This window comes from Leptopilina heterotoma, unplaced genomic scaffold (genome assembly GCF_015476425.1).
Source record: "Leptopilina heterotoma isolate Lh14 unplaced genomic scaffold, ASM1547642v1 Lhet_114, whole genome shotgun sequence".
NCBI lineage: Eukaryota > Metazoa > Arthropoda > Insecta > Hymenoptera > Figitidae > Leptopilina > Leptopilina heterotoma.
In genome coordinates this window covers 158,121-183,436 of record NW_025110833.1, presented here as the reverse complement: position 1 = coordinate 183,436, position 25,316 = coordinate 158,121, and the positions used below count along the sequence as shown (strand labels likewise).

The 25,316-nt window shown below is 22.7% G+C and overlaps 2 protein-coding genes across 12 annotated transcripts in view; both read left to right on the top strand.

Annotated features, from left to right (window-relative positions):
- Positions 1-21,047, top strand: part of LOC122507076 (protein tweety) — a 41,372-nt gene extending 20,325 nt beyond the window's left edge. For 8 of the 11 annotated variants that reach the window (XM_043619604.1, XM_043619639.1, XM_043619613.1 and 5 more), the window contains 8 exons: positions 3,331-3,537; positions 7,884-8,156; positions 13,095-13,429; positions 13,816-14,253; positions 14,483-14,584; positions 16,819-17,058; positions 18,909-19,090; positions 20,910-21,047. In XM_043619604.1, the coding sequence (XP_043475539.1) occupies positions 3,403-3,537; positions 7,884-8,156; positions 13,095-13,429; positions 13,816-14,253; positions 14,483-14,584; positions 16,819-17,058; positions 18,909-19,068 (1,683 nt within the window). In that variant the 5' untranslated portion in view covers positions 3,331-3,402 and the 3' untranslated portion in view covers positions 19,069-19,090; positions 20,910-21,047. The remainder of the gene's footprint in view (positions 1-3,330; positions 3,538-7,883; positions 8,157-13,094; positions 13,430-13,815; positions 14,254-14,482; positions 14,585-16,818; positions 17,059-18,908; positions 19,091-20,909) is intronic. The other 3 variants (XM_043619675.1, XM_043619664.1, XM_043619656.1) reach the window with 3 other exon arrangements.
- Positions 21,048-21,138: 91 nt separating this feature from the next.
- LOC122507125 lies at positions 21,139-22,176 on the top strand. Its single transcript, XM_043619686.1, has 2 exons — positions 21,139-21,361; positions 21,453-22,176. Exons 1-2 carry the CDS (start codon positions 21,149-21,151, stop codon positions 21,495-21,497), a joined length of 258 nt encoding a protein of 85 aa, XP_043475621.1. The 5' UTR covers positions 21,139-21,148; the 3' UTR covers positions 21,498-22,176.
- The last annotated feature ends 3,140 nt before the right edge of the window (positions 22,177-25,316 follow it).

Below are 25,316 nucleotides of genomic sequence, written 5' to 3'. Positions count from 1 at the left end.
CAAAGTAATTCGAACATTTTTATTCAATATTTTGGATATTTAAATTTATTTCGATATTTTTTATACATTTCAAAAAATATTTCAATTTTTGAATATTTGAATATTACATTTTTACTGTTTGAACATTCAATCTATATTAATAACTAACAAATGTTTTTAAAAAATACAGTATTTTCTTTATTACTTTTCAAATTACAAAATTTTTTATTCTAAAATCACAACTTCAATGTTTTTCAATTATTTTAGATTCAAAATTTAAAAAATTCACTTAAGTAATTAAATAATTAAGTAATTATTAATATTTATTATTTTGAAAAATTTTAATAAAATTCTTCGCCAGAATTCAATTAATTTCATAAATTTTCTCGAAAGAATTGAAGTATTTTCAAAAATTGGAAAAAAAGTATTTTTAAATAATTCAATTCATTCTTAAAAGTTTTATAAAAATCCAATTATTTTCAAAAATAAAAAATTTCTTCGCAATAATTCAATTAATTTTAATATTTTCATAAAATTTCTTGAAAGATTCAATTATTTTAAAAAATTGTAATACAATTCTAGGAAGAATTCAATTATTTCCAGAAAATGTTAATAAAATTCAATAATCATATTTTTTCCTACAATTATTGATAATAGACAAGATTATTTTAAGAACTTGAAAAAAATTTTTTATAGAATTCAATTACTTTCAAAATTTTCAATTAAAATTATTATTAAAAGAACACCATTATTTGAAAAAAAAAATTCAAAGAAATTCTTCAAAACAATTTAAATATTTTCAAAAGTATTAATAAAAATCTTCATGAATATTCAATTATTATCAATACAATTTTATTAAAATTTCTCGAATGAATTGAATTTAAAAATTCTGATAAAATTCTCGTAAAGAATTCTATTAAATCTTATTAAGAATTTCTTTCAAATTTTTAAAATAATCGTGCTTGTTAATAAATAATAATTGAAATTAAACAATTTATTATTGAATTTTATGAAAATTTTTGGAAAATAATTTACTTCATTCATAGAAATAAATAAAAAATTATTGCATATTATTATATTATTATTTAAAAATTATTGCATTCTTTCAAAAAATTTCTTAAATTTTTGAAAATAACCGATTTTGTTAATAATTTAAAATTTGGAATTTGAAATAATAATTTTTTAATTTTATTAAAATTATTAATTACAGTATTTATAAATAATTACATTCTTTGGAAGAATTTCTTTAAGTTTTATGAAAATAATGTAGGTTTTTTAATAATTTTAATTGAAATTATTGAGAAAAAACTTGGAATTAAAAATAAATTTTTTTTTTAAATAATTGGGTCTAATAGTAATTATAATTAAAAATTTTATTATTAACTTTTATTTAAATGATATTAAAAATAATTAAATTCCTGTAAAATATTTTATTATTTATGAAAACAATTTAATTGTTGCAAAGAAGTTTAATATTTATAAAAATAATTGAATTGTTTCTAAAAATTTATTAAAATTTTAGAAATTAATTGAATTTTTTCTATAAATATTATAATTTTTCAAATTATTTTAATTGTTTGGTACAATTTTATTATAAATTTTAAAAATAATTAAATTTATTCGAGGAAATTAATTAAAATTGTATTAAAAATAATTGATTTATGTTGAAGAATTTTATTATTTATGAAATTTATTGAATTGATTCAAGAAATTTTATTACATTTTTTGAATAAAAATAATAAATTGAATATCACGTTTCGCGCATAACATTTGCTAGGTTCTAATATTTGAATAATCAATTTTTAATTTTTAACTTTTTAATTTTTAAATAATTTATTTGGGTAATTTTGAGTATTGATTTAGAGATTTAATAACCAATTTTGAATATTTAATTGTTAATATAATTGAATAGATAATTTTGAAATTGAATAAATAATTTTGATTTGTTTTGACAAAACACAAAATGAACGAAGTATTTTTTATTAAAAATATCTTCATAAATTATTGATAAAAATAAAAATTTTAAATTTAAATTTAGATTTAGAAGCTTTAATGTTTTTGCTAGTGTCGCAAAATTATTATAATAAAAATTTAATTAGAGGAAGAAATAAATCAATTTCGTTCAATTGAACGTTTCTTAACTTTAAGATCAAAATTGAATAGCCAACTTTGGATTTGACATTGAATAATTAATTTTGATTATTTAATTTTCAAAATAATTGAATAACTAATTTCGAATTAATCAAATATTAGTAAAAATAATCAACTCGAATATTTTAATTTTAAGTAATTCATTTATTTACTTTAATTTTATTTAACTTATTTATTTACTGCAATTTTAGTATTAATTTAATTGTGGATAACGTGTAATCACACTCTCTGTCTCTAGATTTGCTCCTGTCAGGAATCCTAATCCTCGGCTTACTCTGACGTGTTTAAGACAAATCTCAAAATCGTAGACCTCATAAAATTGTCAAAACTAGGTCGAGGATTCTCCTCATACATACGAATATATATATATAAATGTTAGTGGAGTCTGAAACGGCCAGCGTGGATTTCATTAATTAAGCGCTTGTTCGTTCCACAACAGCGCTTCAAGCGTAATTGAATCTGCCCGCTAAAACGTTTGGGTAGGTCCTGAAACGTTGACGCTCTGATAAAAGTTAAAGTGCATTTCCCATTAACCACCCTCTCCACCCACTATCTACTTGACTTTTTTTTTGCTAAAAAAAATTATTTTCTTTTCTTTCCTTGACAAATTTCATTTCCCCAACGAAAGACTCGATCTTTGAAAGCTTTTAAGAAGATTCACTCATTAGCGGGCAGTCGAAAGGAAAAATTAAAATGATCTCTTGATTCTAATTTCAAAAAAAGAATTTAATTAGAATTGTTATTTTATTTAAATTTTGCCTTCTGATGATTCGCTCATCATCGGGCAGTCAATAGGAAGAAAATTAAAAAGATCTCTTGATTCTAATTCTACTGTTTTTAATAATTCAAAAAAAGAAGTTCCGAATCTTTCAACCTAAACTTTTATTTTCTTATTTAAAATTTATTACAATATTGCGACTGGTGTTAAAAATTAATTTATAGTTTCAAAATGTTTTAATTAAGTTCTTTATTTTTAATACAATCGGTAATTTTTGAAAATATACCTATACAGAAAAAATATTTCATTTATTTGAACTTTCAGAAGTTTCTAAACATATCTAATAGAATTTTTATTTTATTTTTATTTGTATAAATTTTATTTGATTATAAACAAAATTTAATAAATTGTAAAATTTTTGGAAATAAAATGAAAAAATTGTTAAAATATTTTGGCAATTAATTCTTTTTTTTTGTTTGCAGATAGTCTAGTATGTCTTGACAAGTAAGGAGTGGTTTTTCATCGGCGGTTTCGGCAGCCAAGGGTTCTCCAAAATGGCGGGAGGTCAACTTCCGGAACAATATACTGTGACCCAGCTAACGAGATTTTTTCACAATTTGCCCCATCTCAATGTATCTCTTCACTCCGTCAACAATACGTTCAGTCCCCGTTCTGAAATTTATCTCGAGGTATGTTTATCGTTATTTTTAATGAGACGAACATTTTCTTTTTCTCATAATTACCATTCAATAATTCATTACTAATCTTTTTAGGTGGTTTCCTTTTTCACAGATCTGATAAAACGAATATTTTTTTTTTTTTGCAGTAATTAACTGTTTTAGAAATTTTTTTTTACTATTCTAATAATTTTAATAATTAATTAATCATTAAATAATTCATTTTGGATTTTTTTTACTGATTTTATGACAAAAATCGCAATTTGAAGCTAATTTTTTAATCAGTAATGAACTATTTCGAATATTTTTCTTAGTGATTTAGTGATAAAATTTTATTGAGTCCACAGTCAATTAATTATTAAATAATCCATTATCGATTTTTTTTTATTAATTTTATGACAAAAGTGGAGAATAATCTTAATTTATATTATTCTAAATTGACAGTATTGGTCGATTTGAAATATTTCGATTAAATATTTTAAATTCGTTTAGAAATTTTTCAATTCTATTTGAAATTATTAAATTCAATTACGAAATATTTCGATATTTGGAAATTAATTTAATTTTAAAAGAGTTGCGTTTCCAATTTTCATAAATAGATGAACTTCAATAGGTTTTAATTTGAAATTTTTAAAAATTTCAATTTTGAATGAATTTAATTAAAAATTCTAAAGAACTTAGATTTTTGAAAAATTTTAATAATTTAAATTCTTCAGAAATTAGTCTAATTTTTTACTATATAGTTAATTAATTATTAAAAATACTGGATTTATAGCTAAGAATTTTAGTTAAAAACACTAAAAAAAAATTGAAATTTGAAGAAGTTTCAAATGATTGCAGAAATTAAATTATTTAAAAAAATTTTAATAAAATTCTTGGCAAAATTTCAATAATTTTCCTCAATTCAATGATTTTCAATATCTACTATCTTTTAATCAAATTTTCCAAAAGAGTTCAATTAATTAAAAAATTTTTTTTTAAATTCTACACAAAACTTCAATTTTTTCATAAATAATTTTAAATTTCACAAAAATTCAATAATTATTTACAAATTTTTTATAAATTTCTTCGCAAAAATTCAATTATTTTCATAAATAAGAAAACTCATTGCAGAATTTCAATTATTTTTAGTACAATATTTTAATCGATTTCTTCGAAAAATGTTTTAAAATTTTTTATTAAAATTCATCGAAAGAATTCAATTATTTTAGACATTTTAATACAATTTTAATAAAATGTTCCAATAGAATTCAATTAATTAAAAAAATTTTGGAAAATTCTACACAAATAGTTAAATTGATTAGTTAAATTTTTTATAAATTTCTTCGCAATAATTCAATTACTTTCATAAATAATACAACTTAACCCAGAATTTCAATTATTTTTAATTCAATTTTAATCGATTTCCTCGAAAAATGTATTTAATAATTTTATTAAAAATTATCAAAAGAATTCAATTACTAAAAAAATTGTTAATAAAATTCTTCATGAAATTTAAATAATTAAATTTTAGCTGAATTTTCAAATAAAAATGGTTTCAAAAGTGTATTTTAGGTAAAATTTTAGATAATAATTTAATATTAAAAACATTATAGCCTGAATTTTTAGAAATAATTGAATTTTGAAAAGGATTCAAATTAAAATTTTTGAAAATTTAAATAACAATTAAATAGAAATTATTTTTTTGAAAAAGTTTAATTAATTTTTGTTTTGAAATTTTTTCAAGGTTTTATTTTTTAATATATATATTTAATTGAAGAATTTCCGAATAATCGAAATTTCATAAAATTGAATTGTAATCAAATGCATTTGAAAATTCTCAAAGAACTTTTTACAAAATTATAAAAAATTGACTAATTTTTCAATTAAAGAAATTCGTAAATAAATGTAATAGAACATTTTTTTTGAGTATCTAATAATTTTTAGAATGAATCAGAATATTCTTTAGTGTTATTAGGGAAAAAGTCAAAATTTTGTCTGGAAATGAGAGAAAAACCAAATTAAATTTTTGTGGCAACCTTGTTAAAATTGTAAAAAAAAATTTCGTTTTCAAACAGTACTTGAATTTGATTAGAAATTCCATTATATATTAATTTATTCGATTAGAAAATCGATTAGATTTTTGTTTATTCGATTAGAAATTTGGATAAAGAAAAAAAATATTTCCATCTGTTTCGAAGTAATTCAAGACAATATCTTCAAAAAATTTTGAAAAATAGAACATTAATTTCATTTCTACTATTCTTGTTTAATTTTTTTTGTAGATTTTCATTCTTCCATTTGTTTCTCTTTTTTTTATTGTAGAAAAAAAAGAAAGAAAAGCTTTGGAATGTAGTGAGATGCAGAAGTGAAGTGGCAGTGTTTGAAGGTAGATGGATGCCAGAAGTACATGGGAATTCAGGCTATGTAACTGGAAAGCACAATAGCCAGGAAAGCTCAAACAATGCACAAAGACTTTGGCATAATGCACCTAGGGCAACATGCGGGACTCGTGTGTCTATCCACACCCCTGACAAACACAAGAAATTTTGTACACTCTCTCTCGTTTACTTTTTATGCTGGTTCTTTTTCCCCAAGTTTTCTCTCTCTCTCTCTCTCTCTCTCTCTCTCTCTCTCTCTCTCTCTCTCTCTCTCTCTCTCTCTCTCTCTTCTTCTTCTTTTCATTTGAAATTATTCTCGCTCATCTCACAGTTTCACTGTGAATTCAACTCCGTCCACGTGTTACATAGAAATGTTATTCTTATTCTCAGAAACTCGAATAAGTTTCTAGGCAAATTTCTTTTATTGAGTCACGTACCAGGGAATCGTTTTTATCTTTAGTAATTTTCTATTTTTAAATTGTTCCATTTTTGGAATAAATTTCTTTTTATTTTTGCGCTGTTTTATTATCTTGTGAATTCGAAATTCTTCTTTCAATTATATTTAATATTGCATAAAAGGTTACGCGCGAAACGTGATATTCAATTTATTACTTTTATGCAAATTAGGAATTTTTTTTATTGGCAAATATAAATTTTTGAATAATTTCAGATTTATTATTACAAAATTTTAAAAATGCACTTACGTACACAATTAATTGTTTTGTTTATTTATTTAAAAAAAATTTAATAAAATTCTTCGCAAGAATTCAATTATTTTTTCTATAAATAATAATTTATAAATAATATATTTTTCGGAAGAATTCAATTATTTTTTTTATAAATAATAACATTCTTCGGAAGAATTCAATTATTTTCTAAAATTTAAATAAAATTCTTCGAAGGAATTCAATTATTTAAAATATTTCGTTTGCAAGAATTTAATTTGTTTGAAATTATTTTCTGTTTATAAATATTTTATAATTTATATATTATTTTCTGTTTGGAGGAAAGAGTTTCGAATTTTCAACATACGAACTGTAGTCTAATTTTTTCACTCCGAAAAACTTGTAAAACTGCAACTCTATATTATGTATTATTTTTTGTGTGGGGAATTTTTTTTATACGACAAAAATTCCTTTTTCTCTCGTTCAGTGCGGCTTGAAAGAGAATAACTTGCCGAAGTTTTCACTAGACATATTACAGTAAAAATGTAGCCGAGTGGAAATGTCTTGAGGGAAATTAATGCTCCAGTGACTCGTCAAGTGAAATAATTGCCTTTACAAAGATTCTTTGTTGTCCTATACGAAATTCAGTTTAGATTTCTTTTCTCATTCTTCTTCTTCTTCTCCTTCTGCTTCTTCTTTTGCTTTTCTCTTCGATTTCAGTATCGAGATATAGTTGGAGAAGTGAAACATATCTGCCATCGGCACACAATCAAGTTCTTTGCCTTTGACCTCATCTGACTTATTTCGTATTATAGCAAGTGTGTCAGGCTTCACGTCAATTTATCTTTGTTCGATTACACCACACACAAAGCGATACGCTTTCGATGAGTGTTTCATCAGTCTTCAATTTCACTGAAAGCCTCCTTGATTTTTTCGAATAAATGTCTTGAACTCTGTCACTGCCTTCGGGAAAACAACACTTCTAAATGAAAGCGAAAAATCTTTTCGATAAAAGTTAAAAATCACTCTTTAATTTTCAGAAAAAATTTTATTTAATTTTATTTCAATAAATAATAATTATTATTCAAAATAAAATAAAAATGCAGAGAATTTATTTTTCTCGATATTTCTTATATTGAAAGATTGGAGAAATTAAAATGGTAATATTATATTGAAAGATTGGAGAAATTAAAGTAGCAAATATTGGAAAATTGAAGAAATTAAAGTGGCAATATTTTTCTCGCTGCCATTGAAAAAACAAAAGCAATTCAGTTAAATTGTTGTATAGGTATATATAAATTTAAAATTAATTAAATTTTCTTTTTGTTTACAGAGTCTCGGTATATTGGGAAGCATCCCTGCTGCTTGGTTGATTTTCACCCTCTTGGTACTATTGGTTTATCTTGTGACAAGATGCTGCGACCGGAAGCCTCGTCACAGAAGATCTATAGCTCTTCTAAAATGCTCCCTAGCAATTTTCGCTCTCTTTTGCTGTGGTGCTGTCGCCGTTGGTCTTTATGGCAATGACGACGTACACAATGGCATTATACAATTAATCACCGCGGTTAAACATATGAACGATTTAATTATGGATGCCGTCAATCAGGTAAAAACAATAGAAGAAGAATTGCTTGGGAATTCTTTTCTTTTTTTTTTTAAATTACTGGTGAATTCTTTTCATTCTTTCAAAGAAATTAAATTCATTATTTATTCATTTAGATAAATAGTTCTAATTAATTAAATTATCTATTAACTTGTATTTACTATTTATAAATTCTATTTCTGAATTTTCATATAGATACTAGGGTAACTGCACCAATTGTCGAGGAACATAATTTTTTTTTTTAGATAAATAGTATAATATATAATATTTAAGAACAAAAAAATTTCTAAATAATCTTTGTATTTTCAACTGTATATTTATATATACAAATTTCGTAGCGATTTTACTAAAATAATTATTTAATTAATATTATAATTCACTGCTGTGAAATTTACACGAATCTCCATTTTCTTAATACTTCTGGTTGATTAAAACAGATTTTTAGAAATGCAAATTAAACGTATTTATAATGACTTTTTGTGTACAAAATTATTATTATAATTTTGTACACGAACTAAATTAATTTTGTATGCATGTTTTTTTGTTAAAAAAAAATATTTAATATTTTTTAAAAGCAAATCATCGGTATTTGGTTCCTTTTTTTTGACAGTTCCATTTTTCGAGGTAATAACTCGAAAATTGGTGTAGTCACTTTTTTCGCTGATGCACCATTTATCGATGGTTAAGTGTTTATTTACTAAACGTCAAACATAAATGCCAAACATTTATAGGTACAGAGAAAAAGAAAAAAAATGCTCCAAAAATTTACAACCAACAGAAAATAATCAACCAAAAAAACGAGGAAGACCGAAAAAAAATTAATAAAAAAATGCATTATTTAAAACTAAAAAATTTTGTACTATAGTTTAATTATAATTAACCATTATATTTACAGTTCGTAATAAAAGTTTATTTTATTCGTTTACAAATTTAATGTGACTTAAATTAATTTATTTTTTCAATTAATGTCTGATTAACAAAATTGATTAAATTTAATTAACTTATATTTATAAAAGTTTAAAAAACAGTTAAATAATTTTCTGTCCTGTATCATCTACTATAAAAATGTTTTATATCGATATTATAAATTATTCAATTATAGTTAAATAAATATATTTGTTTTCTGGTAATGTTCTATAATATTTTTATCGAAAAAATTAATATCTACTCGATTTTCTGATATCTGTACAGGTTAATTGTTAGGTTATATTGGGTTATATGTTTAAAAATGTCATACCCTCGACAATTGGAACAGACCCTCGAGAAATTAGCACAAGACCATCGACAAATGGTGCTTTTGCTCGATTGACTTTTAAATATATTTTTTGCTTAACAATTTAGTTTATATTAAAAAAATAAATATGAATATTAAACATTATTAGATCCTTCGTCCAAATATACAAAAATCAAATTTTAAAGTGCATTTACTTCCGAGAAAAAAAATGTCAAAGTCACATGTTGCCTAAAACCCTCGACAATTGGAACAGATTTTTAATTTCCATTCTTTATTTAAGTATTTTTTTATTTTTATTTATTATATTATTAAATTTTCTAAAATTTTAATAGAATTCGTCGAAACAATTCAATTATTTTGCAAACATTCTAATTAAATTCTATGAAACAATTTAACTTTTTTTAAATTAGAATAAAATTCTTAGTAAGAATTCAAATATTTTCATAACTAATAAATTTTTTCGAAGGAATTAAATTATTATTTTAAAGAGAATGTTTATAAAATTTCTCGAGAGGATTCAATTATTTTTAATAACCTTAATAATACATACTTCCAGAAAGAACTCAATTATTATTTTCAAAAATTTTAATAAAATTCGTCACAAGAATTCAATTATTTTCATGAATAATAAATTGATTCACAAGAATTCAATTATTTTCAGGAATGATAAATTTATTCATCATAATTGAATTATTTTCAATAGAATTTTTATCAAATTTTTCTAAGGAATTCAATTATTTTCAAAAATGACTAATATAATTCTTGGAAAAAATGTAATTATTTACAAAACATTTTAATAAAATTCAGTAATCAAATTTTTAATTACAATATTAAAAATCACGATTATTCTAAAAACTGAAAAGAAATTCTTCATAAAATTCAATTACTTTTAAAATTAAAAATTTTTAAATTATTAAAAAGATCTCCATTATTTACAAAAAATTCAAAAAAATTCTGTAAAACAATTAAAATATTTAAAAATTTTGTAATAAAATTCTTCGTAATAATTCAATTATTTTCAAAATAATAAAATTATGGACAATAATTTAGTTATTTTCAAAATAATAAAATTGTACACAATAGTTCAATTATTTTCAAAATAATAAAATTCTTTGTGAGAATTTTACTAAAATTTCTCGCCAAATTTTAATTATTTACAATTTTTATAAAGTTTCACTAAAGAATATACTTAATTGTTTTTAAAAATGTCAATAAAATTCTTTGTATAAAAAGTAAATTATTTTCAAAAATTTTGATAAAATTCTTTATTAATTAAATTTTTTGATAGAATACAATATTATTTCCTAAAATTTTAATAAATTCTTTGACACAATTCAATTATTTTTGAAGATAGTAAAATTCTTCGCACGAATTTAATTATTTTCATAAATAATAATATTCTTCGGAATAATTCAATTATTTTCATGAATGATAAATTTATTCAGCAGAATTCAATTATTTTTAATAGAATTTTTATCAAATTTTTCTAAGGAATTCAATTATTTTCAAAAGTAACTAATATAATTATTGGAAAAATTTAATTATTTACAAAACATTTTAATAAAATTCAGTAGTCAAATTTATAATTATACAATTATTAAGAATCACGATTATTTTAAAAAATTGAAAAAAATTTTTCATAAAATTCAATTAGTTTAAAAACATTAAAATAAAATTACTGAAAAAAACTCCATTATTTAATTACGAAAAGTTCAAAGAATTTCTGTAAAATAATTCAGTTATTTAAAGATTTGGAATAAAATTCATTGCAATAATTCAATTATTTTAAAAATAATAAAATTCTGTACAAGATTTAAATTACCTATTTTCAAAATAATAAAATTCTTTGCAGAAATTTAATTATGTCAATACAATTTTAATGAAATTTTTCGAAAAAATTCAATTATTTACAATTTTGATAAAGTTTCAATAAATATTTGAATTGTTTTTAAAAATGTCAATAAAATTCTTCGAAAAAGGTAAATTATGTTAAAAAATTGGATAAAATTCTTTATATATAAATTTAATTATTTTTAATACATTAATTTCAAAAGTCGAAACATCTGAAAAGAAAAATAACGAAAAAAATTGAAGACAAAAAGGCGAACAAAAATAATTTTAATCTGATAACAGACATCCGGTTTGGAACGATTTTTAATAGGGTAACTGTACCAATTGTCGAGGGTTTTAGGCAACATGTGACTTTGACATTTTTTTTCTCGGAAGTAAATGCACTTTAAAATTTGATTTTTGTATATTTGGACGAAGGATCTAATAATGTTTAATATTCATATTTATTTTTTTAATATAAACTAAATTGTTAAGCAAAAAATATATTTAAAAGTCAATCGAGCAAAAGCACCATTTGTCGATGGTCTTGTGCTAATTTCTCGAGGGTCTGTTCCAATTGTCGAGGGTATGACATTTTTAAACATATAACCCAATATAACCTAACAATTAACCTGTACAGATATTAGAAAATCGAGTAGATATTTATTTTTTCGATAAAAATATTATAGAACATTACCAGAAAACAAATATATTTATTTAACTATAATTGAATAATTTATAATATCGATATAAAACATTTTTATAGTAGATGATACAGGACAGAAAATTATTTAACTGTTTTTTAAACTTTTATAAATATAAGTTAATTAAATTTAATCAATTTTGTTAATCAGACATTAATTGAAAAAATAAATTAATTTAAGTCACATTAAATTTGTAAACGAATAAAATAAACTTTTATTACGAACTGTAAATATAATGGTTAATTATAATTAAACTATAGTACAAAATTTTTTAGTTTTAAATAATGCATTTTTTTATTAATTTTTTTTCGGTCTTCCTCGTTTTTTTGGTTGATTATTTTCTGTTGGTTGTAAATTTTTGGAGCATTTTTTTTCTTTTTCTCTGTACCTATAAATGTTTGGCATTTATGTTTGACGTTTAGTAAATAAACACTTAACCATCGATAAATGGTGCATCAGCGAAAAAAGTGACTACACCAATTCTCGAGTCATTACCTCGAAAAATGGAACTGTCAAAAAAAAGGAACCAAATACCGATGATTTGCTTTTAAAAAATATTAAATATTTTTTTTAACAAAAAAACATGCATACAAAATTAATTTAGTTCGTGTACAAAATTATAATAATAATTTTGTACACAAAAAGTCATTATAAATACGTTTAATTTTCATTTCTAAAAATCTGTTTTAATCAGCCTGAAGTATTAAGAAAATGGAGATTCGTGTAAATTTCACAGCAGTGAATTATAATATTAATTAAATAATTATTTTAGTAGAATCGCTACGAAATTTGTATATATAAATATACAGTTGAAAATACAAAGATTATTTAGAAATTTTTTTTGTTCTTAAATATTATATATTATACTATTTATCTAAAAAAGAAAATTATTATCCTCGACAATTGGAGCACCCTCGGCAATTGGTGCAGTTACCCTATAGATTTTTACATTCTTTATGTACATATTCCTTTTTATTTTTTTAATTTTTATCGATTCTTTATATTTTTGTAATTTTTATTTATTCATTGTTTTTTTTTGATAATTTTTATTCTTATTGATTAATTTTATTAATGTAATTTTCATTTATAAATTTCAAATTATTATTTAAATTTATTGTAATTGTTGAACAATTCCGAAGATTAATATATTCATATGTTTATGTGTTTTTTCAGACCGACAAAATCGATCAAACAGTGCAAAAACGAATCTTGACACAAATGACTGCTCTTGAGGATGAGTTCGATGCACCGGCTAATAATAAAACAATTTTGGATTTATTATTAAAGGCCTTGGAGAGAATGAATAATAACGCCAGTATTGTGGTGGATCGTAGCTATGAAATTCGTGCACCCCTAAATGGAGTTGGCCTAGCTTATATTATTTCATTTGTCGAAAAAATCGAACAATTAAGATGGCCTATTACAATGGCTGTGCTCAGCGTTCTTCTTATTCTATGCGTGGTTCTGCTGGTCGGAGTCGCGCGCCATTCCAGATGCGCTCTTATCACGTAAGATTTTTCTCTCTCTTTAAATTTTTTCAACATTATCTCAAATAACAGACTATTTTATTTTTATTTTTATTATTCTACAGACACTTCAATCAATGTTTTAATTTTAATCACTTATCAATGCTTTTTCTTCTTTTCTTTTAAAGGAGAAAATAAAGACAAATAAACGTTTCAATTAAATATTTGTCTTTTTTCCTTCTATTCTAAACGAATCCTTTTTTTATCCTTTTTTAATCGTTTTTTATCCTTTTTTAAATAAAAATTGATTAAAATTAATACAGAAATTGATAAAAGATTAAATAAAATTAACAATGATTTGATATTTCAAAAAATATTGTAAAAATGAGTAATTTCTATTATAAAAAGTATAAATTGTTAAATTTCAGATTTTCCGTTTTTGGCCTATTCGCTATAATAATCTCATGGTTGATGACGTCAATGTATCTCGCGACTTCAGTTGCACTCGGCGATTTGTGCATGTCGCCCGATGGATTTTTCATATCAATGACTGCGGGAAATTATAATCCTGATGATTCTAAAGTTGTCTCATATTATTTACAATGTGAGAGTACACTCAACAATCCATTCACTCGTAAAGTTCGTGAAGGTGTAAACGCAACAGTCAACATGAGAAATAATTTGAATAGCATGAAACTATTGGCCGAACAACTTTACAAGGATCAACAATCGACTAAACTCGTGAGCATCAGAAGTGAGATCAACACACTCGAGAGACTCTGGTCGGGCCTACAAGCATTTCTTGACTGTAAACCTTTTTATAAACAGTACAACACGGCGGTCAAGAGTCTTTGCCACTTAGGATTGTAAGAGACTTTATTTATGTCTTTGATAACAATATTTTTATATATTTTTCTTATATTTCTATTTTTTCTTTTTTTCTTTCTCCCTTGTTTTCTTTTCTTTTTTCTTTTCATCTTTCTTCTTTCTTTCTTCTTTCTTTCTTTTATTATTTCCTTTTGGTAGAAAATGTAATTTTTAAGATTTTTATAATTTGCAAATGTAGTAAATAAAATAATAAATCTTACTTTTTAGATACGGCCTCACATTTATGTTAGCGGCAAGTTTAGCGGCTGGTTTCCTCTTCACGATTCTTGTTTGGGTCGATTCGCACACTTGGATCTACATTAGAAAACGGTGCGTTAATTTTTTCCTCAAAAGACTATAATTTTTTAGAGAAACTATTTTTTAGCCTCTTGAGAATTGAATTTTTCAATTTTTTCTTAATTATCAGTTGTAATTTTAATTTTATTTTTTAATTATTTTTTTATTAATTTTAAATTATTAAGTTTTTTATTTATTTATTATTATTATTATTACAAAATTTTTTATTTTCAAATATGAACTTCAATTTTTAAATCAGATTGAAAATTTTAAAAATCCACTCAAGTACATAATTAATTAGTATTGTTTATTTTCATAAATTTTAATACAATTCTTTGCAAGAATTCAATTATTTTTATAAATAATAAAATTCTACACAATAATTCAATTATTTGCAAAATAATAAAATTCTTTGCGGGAACTTAATTAATTCAATTCAATTTTAGTAAAATTTCTCGAAAAATTTCATTTAATTTCTAAAATTTTAATGAATTCTATGAAACAATTCAATTACTTTTATAAATATTCTTCGAAAAAATTCAATTATTTTTATAAATAATACAATTTTTTGCAAAAATTCAATTATTTTTATAAATAATTTTAATAAAATTTCCTGAAAGGATTCAATTAATTTTTTAAAATTATTAATAAAATTTTTCGTTAGAATTCAATATCTAAAATTTTAATGAATTCTTCAAAACAATTAAATTATTTTTATGAATAGTAAAATTTTATTCTTCTCAGGAATTCAATTATTTTCAATATTTTCAATTAAAATTATTAAAAAAAACTACATTATTTTCAGAGAACTTAAGAAAATTCTTCAAAAGAATTTAATTAGGATTTTCAAAAATTTTAATAATATTCTTTGCAAGAAATCAATTATTTTTATAAATAATAACATTATTCGAAGGAATTAAATTATTTTCAATAGAATTTTATTAAAACTTCTCGAGAGGATTCAATTATTTTTAAAATTTTAATGAAATTACTCAAAAAAATATACTTAGTTTTAAAAATTTGAATAAAATTCTTCTCAGGAAGTTAGTTACTTTGAATGCGCAATTTTAATAAAATTCAATAATCAAATTTTCATTCATAAGTAATTATTAATAGACACAATTATTTTAAAACGTTGAAAAAAATTCTTTTTTAATTCAATTATTTTCAAAATTTTTAAATAAAATTATTAAAAAAAATACGTTATTTAGAAAAAAATGAAAGAAATTCTTCAGAAGAATTTAATTATGTACCACAACTCTAATAAAATTGGTTAAAAGAATTTAATTTTCTAATAATAATTTTAATAAATTTTAATAGTAAAAATATTAATTACAATTATTAACAGAATCGATTATATATATTAAAAAAATTAATGAAATTTTTTGAAAGAATTTAATTATAGTCAAAAATTTTAATAGTATCTGTTTTTCGAAAGAATTAAATTATTTTTAATATTTTAATAAAATTTCTTGAATGAATTAAATTATTTTTTATTTATTTTTTTTATTTATTTATTTCACTTCAGGGCGAAATTTTGAGCCCATTGGAATTTTTATAATTCATCTCGGATATGAAGAACTATTTTATTCAATTATTTTGATAAATTTCTTTGCAAGAATTCAATGATTTTCAATACATTAATTTTTTTAAATTGAAAGCATTTAAAAAGAAAAATTATTAAAAATATTAGAAACAAAAAAGCAAACACCGAATAAAAAAATGCGGTAAAATATATTTAATAATTAAAAGAAAAATAATATTAAAAATAAAAAATCATTCTCGGTATTTATTTTTTTTATTTTTAAATATTATGTAATATTGTGACTTTTGTAATAATTGACATTATTTTGAGTAATAGAAAAACAAATTAAGTTGATAATAATTGATTGAGAAATAAATAAAAATAGTTTATAAATAAATAAATAAATAAAAATATTTGATAAATAAATGAAAATAGTTAAAAAAATAGATGTCAAATGAATAAAAATAGTTTGTAAATAAACAGAAATATTTGATAAAATAAATAACAATAGTTTCTAAAAAAAGTAGTTGACAAATAAATAAAAATAGTTTGTAAATAAATGGAAATAGTTGATAAATAAATAAAAATAGTTTCTAAAAAATTAGAAATAGTTGATAAATAAATAATTTCCAGTTTCTAAAAAACTGGAAATAGTTGATAAATAAGAAAAGATAGTCGATAAATAATATGAAAAATGTGAAAATTGACAATATTGGCTATAATTGATGTCGTTTTGTTTTAGAAGGGATTACCACCAGGTCGAAGAGCAAGATCCGTTTTTACCGCCGTCGGCAGCGTCGCAAGCGATAGCAGCAAGGACTCTCCGTGGCCAAGGGTCGTACCCGCCTACAGCTCCTTCTCTTAATCCAAATATTCATGGCAATCATAATACTATTAAGCAGCCTCTCCTGCTAACGCCGCCCCCGCCGTCCTACGCTACTGCGACAGCTCGAGCACGCCAGCTGCACGAGAGCATGTTAAAGTTTGTGCATGAATCTTTTTTTATGTTCCTTTCTTATAAACATCTTCGTACGTAAAAGAGACTTGAACCATTTTTGAAATAAAAAAACAACGGCTAAGGAAGTAAAAAGAAGTAGAAAGTTAAAAAGAATACCGATTATATATTTTTAATAACAGAAGAAAAAGTAGAAATTTAAATATTCACTTGTATTCAGATCTTTCAAATTCTCTTTTACGTACTAAACTTTTATTCAAGGTGATTCGAAAACTTTTTTTTTAAATTCAAAATATTACCGACTACCATATTTGCACATATTTAAATTTTAATCTGTTAATTTTAAAAATTGTGTCGAATAGTAAAAATTTGATTCTATTTTCTGGTAAATAAGGATTAAATAATATTTTTATTATTTTATTAGTAATATTTATTATTGAATTAAAAATTAAGTCAAGTGGGAAGTGAAATTAGGAGTAATTCTACAGAAAAGTAATATTAATTATTGAATTAAAAACTAAATCAAGTGGGAATTAAATTTAGTAGTAAATTTACAGAAAATTAATTAATTAATAATATTAATTATTGAATTAAAGACTAAATCAGATGGGAAAGAAATTCAGGAGCAATTTTACAGAATAAAAAAAATATTTAATTTTTCAATTAAAAACAAGTTTTTTTTAAAGAAGAAAAGTTTTCAAATCACCTTACAATTAATAGAAAAAAAAGAAATAGTTTAATTCACAGAATATTTAGAGGATTTTTTAACAATTCGTTTTTTTTTGGTTCATTTTCTAACACGATTGTTGTGCCTTGCGTCTTAGACGTTCAATATTGATTGAAAATAGTTTTTCGCTTCGATGATATATTTTTTATATTATACACACTTTTACAATATTTTTCAAACTAGACTTTTTTGCTCGTTTCTTCATTCATTCAATCATTCAAAAAAAAAATCATTTTTTAAATACATTTCTATCTTAAAACGTTCATTATTGTCAAGAATGTGCTCGGCTATTAAAATTCCCAGCTTTGAGTGTTTTAGAGAACGTTCAATAACGAAGACGAAAACTAAACGAAGAAAAAGGATAAGAAAAAAAATAACAATAGTCGTGTTGTAGAAAAATTTTCGTTAAAATTAATTTCAAAATAAATTAAAAATGCATTACATAATTAAATTCTTGAACAAATTATATTAATTTCATTGAAATGATAAATTAGAGAAGGAAGAATTTAATTTTTATTGAAAAATTTGATTAAATTAATTAAAAAACTTTATTTTTGTCTTCGTCGTCGGAGAAATTTTTAGAATTTCATTATTCATTTTTCAATTTTAACACTAGAACTTTCTTTCTTTTTTTGATGCACAATTTTTCCTTGATAATAATCTATATTAATAATTATAAGAATATTTATCAATTTAAAATGTTATTAAAGTGAATTTATTTTAACTACGAATAGAATTTTCCTAATTTTTAGTTTTTTCATTTTATAGATATTTTCTATATAATTAAATTATTTATTAATTTCTTTCTACTACAAATAAATTTTTTTCAATTTGTTTTTTAATAATATATTTTTAGATAATTAATTATTATAGAAAATAATTTCTCTAATTATGCAAAATAAATTCGTTACTGGAATAAAATAAAATGGCTAATTAAAAATAAAGTTAAAATAAAATATTCGCTATAAAAGAGAAATTTTAAGTTACTTTTTCAAAAAAATTGTTCTACTGGAAAAATGGGAATTTGAATTTTTTTAATTAAAGCAAGTTATCCGCAGGGAGTTCTAGTGTTAAATAAAAATTGAACATTGTTGAAAGGGGAGAAAAAACGGAAATACTGCAACTTTGTATTTTTAATTGATTTTTACAGAGGTGGGGGAATCAATGGAAGTGGAGCAGATCACAAATCTCAACATAATCAACACTCGACGAGCGGACGAAACGATCACCGTACTGGACTCGATCAACCTGGTCAGTACGCGACTTTAAGCAAACAATGCAAAACCCTCGAATCGAGTGATTTCTACTGAGGACACGCCCCCTCGGGACCGGGTAAGATTTTTACATTAAACTTTTCATCTTCTTTTTTTTAAATTTCTAATTCAATTTCAATTTTTTTTATATCTTTTCTGGGAAGAATCACTTTTTAACACAAACGACATATTTCGAGTTTATTTTAATTGAGAGATTTCGTTTATTTATTTTCGTTTATTCAAAAATACACTTTACAATTTCAAATTTTCTTTATAAATAATAAAATTCTCCAAAACTCAATTAATTTCATAAATTTTAAGAAAATTCTTGTCAAAATTTCATTATTTTTTTTTAATAATAAAATTCATTGCAGAAATTCAATTATGTTCAAAAATTAAAAAAAAATTCTCGTCAAAATTTCAATTATTCTCATAAATAATAAAATTCAATTATGTTCAAAATTTTACAAAAAATTCTCTTCAAAGTTTCAATTATCTTTATAAATAATAAAATTCTTATCGAAATTCAATTATTTTTAAAAATTATTAATAAAATTCTTGACAAAATTTGAATTATTTTCAAAAATAATAAAATTGTTCGCAAAAATTCAATTATGCTTGAAAATTTTTTTAAAATTCTTTTCAAAATTACAATTATTTTTATAAATAATAAAATTCTTCTCTGAAATTCAATTATTTTCAAAAGTCTTAATAAAATTATTTGCAAAATTTCAATTATTTTCGTAAATAATAAAATTGTTCTCCAAAATTCTGTTATTTTCGAAAATTTTAATAAAATATTTTTCAAAAATTTCAATTATTTTCATAATTAAAAAAATTTTTAAGAGGGATTCAATTATTTTCATAAATAATGAAACTCATTGTAGAATTTCAATTATTTTTAATATAATTTTAATCGAATTTCTTGAAAAATGTAATTATTCTTAAAAATTTGATTAAAATTCTTCAAAAGAATTCAATTATTTAAAAATTTGTTGATATAATTTTTATGATAATTCAATTCTCATAAAATTTTTGTTATAAAAATTGATTTAAAAATTAATTTTAGTTAATAGTTTGGACAATAATTGAATATTAAAAGCATTATAGCTTGAATTTTGAAAAGGTTTCAATTTAAAATTTCTGAAAATTTGAATTTTTCATATTTTTAACTAACAATTCTGTAGAATTATTTTTTTTGAAAAAGTTTAATTGAATTTTTTTTCAAATTATGTCAAGTTTTTATTTTCTAATATATATTGAAAATTTTTAAAAAACTTTTTTAGAAATTATTAAAAATAATTGATTTAAAGAAGAATTTTAGTTAAAAATTCCTCGAAAAATTCTAGAAAATAATACTCGAATTGAAATGATGAAACTAATTTTGAAGAATTTACAGTAAAAATATTCTTATAATAGAAAATAATAATTTTTTTACTCAGTCATCTTTAATTTATAAAACATGATCGATTTCTTCATGTTTTGTAATAATTTTCTTTTTATAAATTGTTGAATTTCAAAGAGGTTTGAATTTGAAATTTTTGAAAAATTTAATTCTTTTGGAAAAATAATAATTTGATTAAATATTTATTTAAAAATGAAGTTATTGATGTTTTCGAAAAATTTTCCAATTAAAGAAATTCGTAAATAAATGTAATAGAATATTTTTTTAGTATCTATTCATTTTTAGAGTGAATCAGAATATTCTTCAGAATCAGGAAAAAAAGTCAAAATTTTATCTGAAAATCAGGGATAGTCAGAGATGAACAAAATTAAATTTTTGTTGGCAAACCTTTTTTATTTATTTCTTACTATAAAATAAATTTAATTTTCGAAATCTTTTAACAATTTAAAGACTTTTCTAAAATTGTACATTTTTTTTTCTTCATCAAAAATAGGAAGAGAACCACCTTGGACACCGAGTGTGGCATCATTCACCGGCACTCTGTCCCACAATTCACATGGACCCGCTCATTTGGCAACGTTTCAAGATTCACGTAAAACACAAACATTGGATCCAAAAAATTTGGCAAATCTCAAACGTGGACCAACGCCTGCCTGGAATCAAAATCGACCGCTACCACCAAATCCAATAAATCAACCAACATGGGAATTTGAATCACGTTCACAAACAAATATGAATCAATTTCGTTCATTGGTGAGAAATAAAGCGCCAAATATACGTATACAAGATCAAGTACAAGATCAAGTGAGAACATTGGATCGTAATTTTTCACGTGGACAATTTAATGATACTGGTCAAAATAATGCCGTTCCAAATATGTACGGTACTTATAATCGTGCTCATAATAGACAAGAAAAAGCGGCTGCCGTTCCAACATTGAGCCAGGTACAAGGAAGCGATCCAAATCTGTATGCGGTTACAGAATTGTAAAATTTTTCCTTTTTTTTTTTCATTTTTCTGTTTTTTTTCGGAACAGAACCAACAAAGCGAAACCAAAGCAAAAGCGATACGACGTATATAAAGAGTCATATCTCTATTTCTGTTAATACGGGTCTGGACAGACTTTCGCCAGAGGGGGCGTTAAAAATGATTCGGAGAAGATGAAGTTTCCAAAAGAAAAGGTAAAGAATTTTATTTACTTTTTTTTTCTCGTGGAAAAATGGAGGCGAATTTATTGTAGTTAATGTGTATCGATATTATCGTGTACAGTGGCCATTGTAATTTTTTCTTTTCTTTTTCAAAAAGCGGATTCTACATGCGACTTAGTGCTTCTTTCTTTTTCTTTAGTATTCTTCGACTTTGACTCGAGTTTTTTTTTTAGAGAGAGAAAGAGATTACTATAAGGAGAATACCAAAAGACACTTTTTATACAAATCTTTTTACACTTTAATACCCGTAAATTTTTGTAGAAGAGAAACATTTTTTTGTTGATACAATCAATATAATATTAAACGTAAATAGTAAATATAAATATATAAATATATATAAATATTGAATTATAAATATTATATATATAAAGATATTAAAATTATTTGAAAAGAAGGAAAATAAGAAACGAGTTACCGTACGATGAGACGAGTGATAACAGTATTTACAAGTTCTATTTAATAGAGTCGGAGAGTCAATCTTGAATATTGAGAAACTCAATTTTCCTGAATACTGCCAATTCTCAGGCGAATTAAAAACATTTTAAGTACAAATTAAGAAACTCTTTATTTCTGAAATAATTCTTTTCTACGCTCTATTCCAAATGGGGGTTTAATATTTTTGTTTTCTTGTTTTCAAAGAACCATCAATTTCTTTCAAAATTTTTAAACACAAAAATTGATGAGTCTTTCAAAATATAAAAAATTTTTTCTGTATTTGATATTAAACCTCCAGCATGTACGAATTCGGTTTGGTTTTCCACGAACGGGACCTAAAAGAAAAAAAAAGTCTAGGTAGGTCTTTAATAAAAAACTAGACTTTTGATAATTTCGTATTATAAAAAGACTTTGCAACGAAACTTGATGACTTTCTATTGATCTATTCCGCACATCACTCGGCCAATATGTAAATAAGTGAGGTAGTAAGCTAATGGCATAAATGTGTAAAGTGTGATAATTTAAAAAATCTAATCTAAATATGTTGATGTTGTAAGAGACGCGCTCAAGAGGATTTCTTTAAAAAAGAAAAGTCTTTTTAGAGAAATATCTTTTTAAAGAAAAAAATCTTCCTTACGAGACCAGAAAAAAATAACATTCGACCTAAAACAATGAAAATAAAACACCGCTTGGCCAAACAACGGGGAAACACTTAGTGCCATTCCATTAAGATTTAAAGAAAAAAAAATCATTTGTACACTTTTTATCTTTCATGCATTTCAATCGCACGTAGCGAGTATCGTTTTGCACGCATGTTCGATTAATCCCCGTTTGTAAGGTGCTTCTCGATTTTATAAACAGAAAAAAAGAATTGTAATACATACTTAATGATTGAAAAAAATTCCGCTTCAAATAGAAAGAAAAATAAACTCCGCGAATGGTCGAATTTTTGTACATAATTGTAATATTTATTGAAAAAAAACGAGGGAATAATTTTAGCGTAGAATGGCAAATGTTTGCATTTAGATAAGTTTATAAGTAGATAAAAAATAATCGATGATAAGAAATTACATAGGAGAAAGAAAAAGATAACAGGACACGTTTGCATAAGTCGTGGTGAAAAAAATCAATTTTCAACGAGTGCTGATTTAACTGCGGACGATTTTTCCTAAGTGAGAATGTCCTAGTCAGAAATTGTATAAAAAAAAAGATTTTCAACCAGAACTCGAAACAAACTCAGAGTTTCGTAACATTTCCATCGAAAATCGAATTTTATTTTGAAAGATTAGCGTTTTTAAAACGCTTCAAAATTTAAGATTCGATACAAAAAAAAAGAAAATTATATTCTTATTTTGGAAACAGTTAATCAATTTTTCGAGAAAATTTTTTGTTATTTTTTTATTATATGTCTGTTTTAAGTTCTGGTTAACTGTTTTATAATTTATATTTAAGGCAAAAGGAAAGGAATCTCTTGCCAATTTTTTTTTATATGGCTCAAATTTCGAAAAGAAAAATGTTTCACTTTAGTTATTTTCTTAAAATATTTACGTAAATTTATAAAAAAAAATAGAAAAAATATTTAAAGTTTATTGCGATTTCGAATAATATTGTAAGTTCGATGGTTTTTTTTCTTTTGTAATTTTAGACATAAGGAAAAATCCCCTTATCATTCGACTGAAGATGTTCGACTTTCATCATATTTCGTCAAAATTTCCAAAAGTAAATTTTTTGTTCGGAAAAAAAAATTTTTTTTTATTTTCTTGACAAAATTTAATTTCATGACAAAAGAATTAATTTTTCTCTTGATTTCAGTTCGAAAATTTTATTCAAAGGACTAGTTATTAATTAAATTTAAACGATTATAAAATTAAAATTTCGAAATTAAAAACGAATTATTAAAAATACTTTTGGAAATTTGAAATCTGATTTAAAAGTTAAATTCATTGAAGGCATCAAAATCCCAAAAGACTGCAATAAAAAAAATGCACAAACGGGATCAACGCAGCATTCTGAAAAAAAATAAATAAAAAAATCGTTAGAGAAACGAAACAATTTTTTTGATAAATAATTTAACGAGACCTTGCAGAGTGCACTATAGTGTTATCGAATCTCTAAAAATTAAGAAATAAAAATAAAAATTTAAATTAAGATCGATGCGTGGCCACCAAATAGCCAGTTCAGATAATTATAGATTAAAAAGAGTCGCATCATTAAGTTTTGAATATAAAAAATAAATAAGTGAAGAAAAAAACAGAAACTTAGTATCTTAGACGATCAATGGTGAGAATTTCATTCCTATTGTTTATCCATTTATACTGTCAATATTTAAAAAAAATCCAAAGCGCGTCACTTTTTCTCATAAGTACAAAATAATATTTCATTTTTTGTATAAGTTGTGAATGAGAGAAAATGAGAGAGTGAATTTGCGTTTTTTATATAGGAAAACAAAAATAAAGAAACAAAAAAAAAAGAAGAAAAAAAATTCAAGGGAGGGAAATGAATTTCGTAAAATATTTAGAAAAAATAGTTTATAAATTAAATTTGTGCCTAAATTATTGACATATATACGTAAAACTGTTTTTTTCCATTTCAAAAAAACAATGCGATAGCTACTTAAAAATTTATCAAATTTTTGCAAAAAATCTTGCCTAATATATTATTTTGCATTTCTCTCCCGATAGCAATGAAAATGTGGATTAATTAAAATAAAGTTCGTAGAGGCTATCAAAAAAAGAGTGGTATAAAAATTTGCGAAAATGTTTTTTATATATTTGAGCGTTAAAATATTTAAAAAAAGGAAAAAAAAAGCTGCGTAAAAATGCAAAAAACTTTTATTGTTGTTGGTTTTTTTTTATTTTCTTTTGCAAGTTATTGTGTCTAATTCCATACTCTGAACTTTATTCCTCCTCTTGTAATGGTAAATAAATACATATAAATCCAATACATTCTTATTTATTTAATTAAATTAATAATTGTTTATAAGAAAATAAAATTTTTTCTAAAGTTTTCTTTTTTTAAATATCAATATTAGTAGTTTCTATACTCAAAAAAATATTTCGTTCAAAATATTATAGTACAAAAACAATATTAAATAATTATTATTTGATAATAAAATATTTTTAGTGTAAGAAAAAATAATTTTCTTTCATTTTTTCAAATTTTATTTTTAATATAATATAAAATTTGAGTGGAAAAATATTGAAAATTTTGAAAATAAATAATTTCGTTATTTAGTCGACATTGAAATTATTAGGAAT

Coding starts and splice junctions, on each gene's coding strand:
- LOC122507125 (XM_043619686.1), top strand. CDS start 21,149: ATGAATCAATTTCGTTCATTGGTGAGAAATAAAGCGCCAAATATACGT. Junction 21,362..21,452: donor CCGTTCCAACATTGAGCCAG/GTACAAGGAAGC, acceptor TTTTCGGAACAG/AACCAACAAAGCGAAACCAA.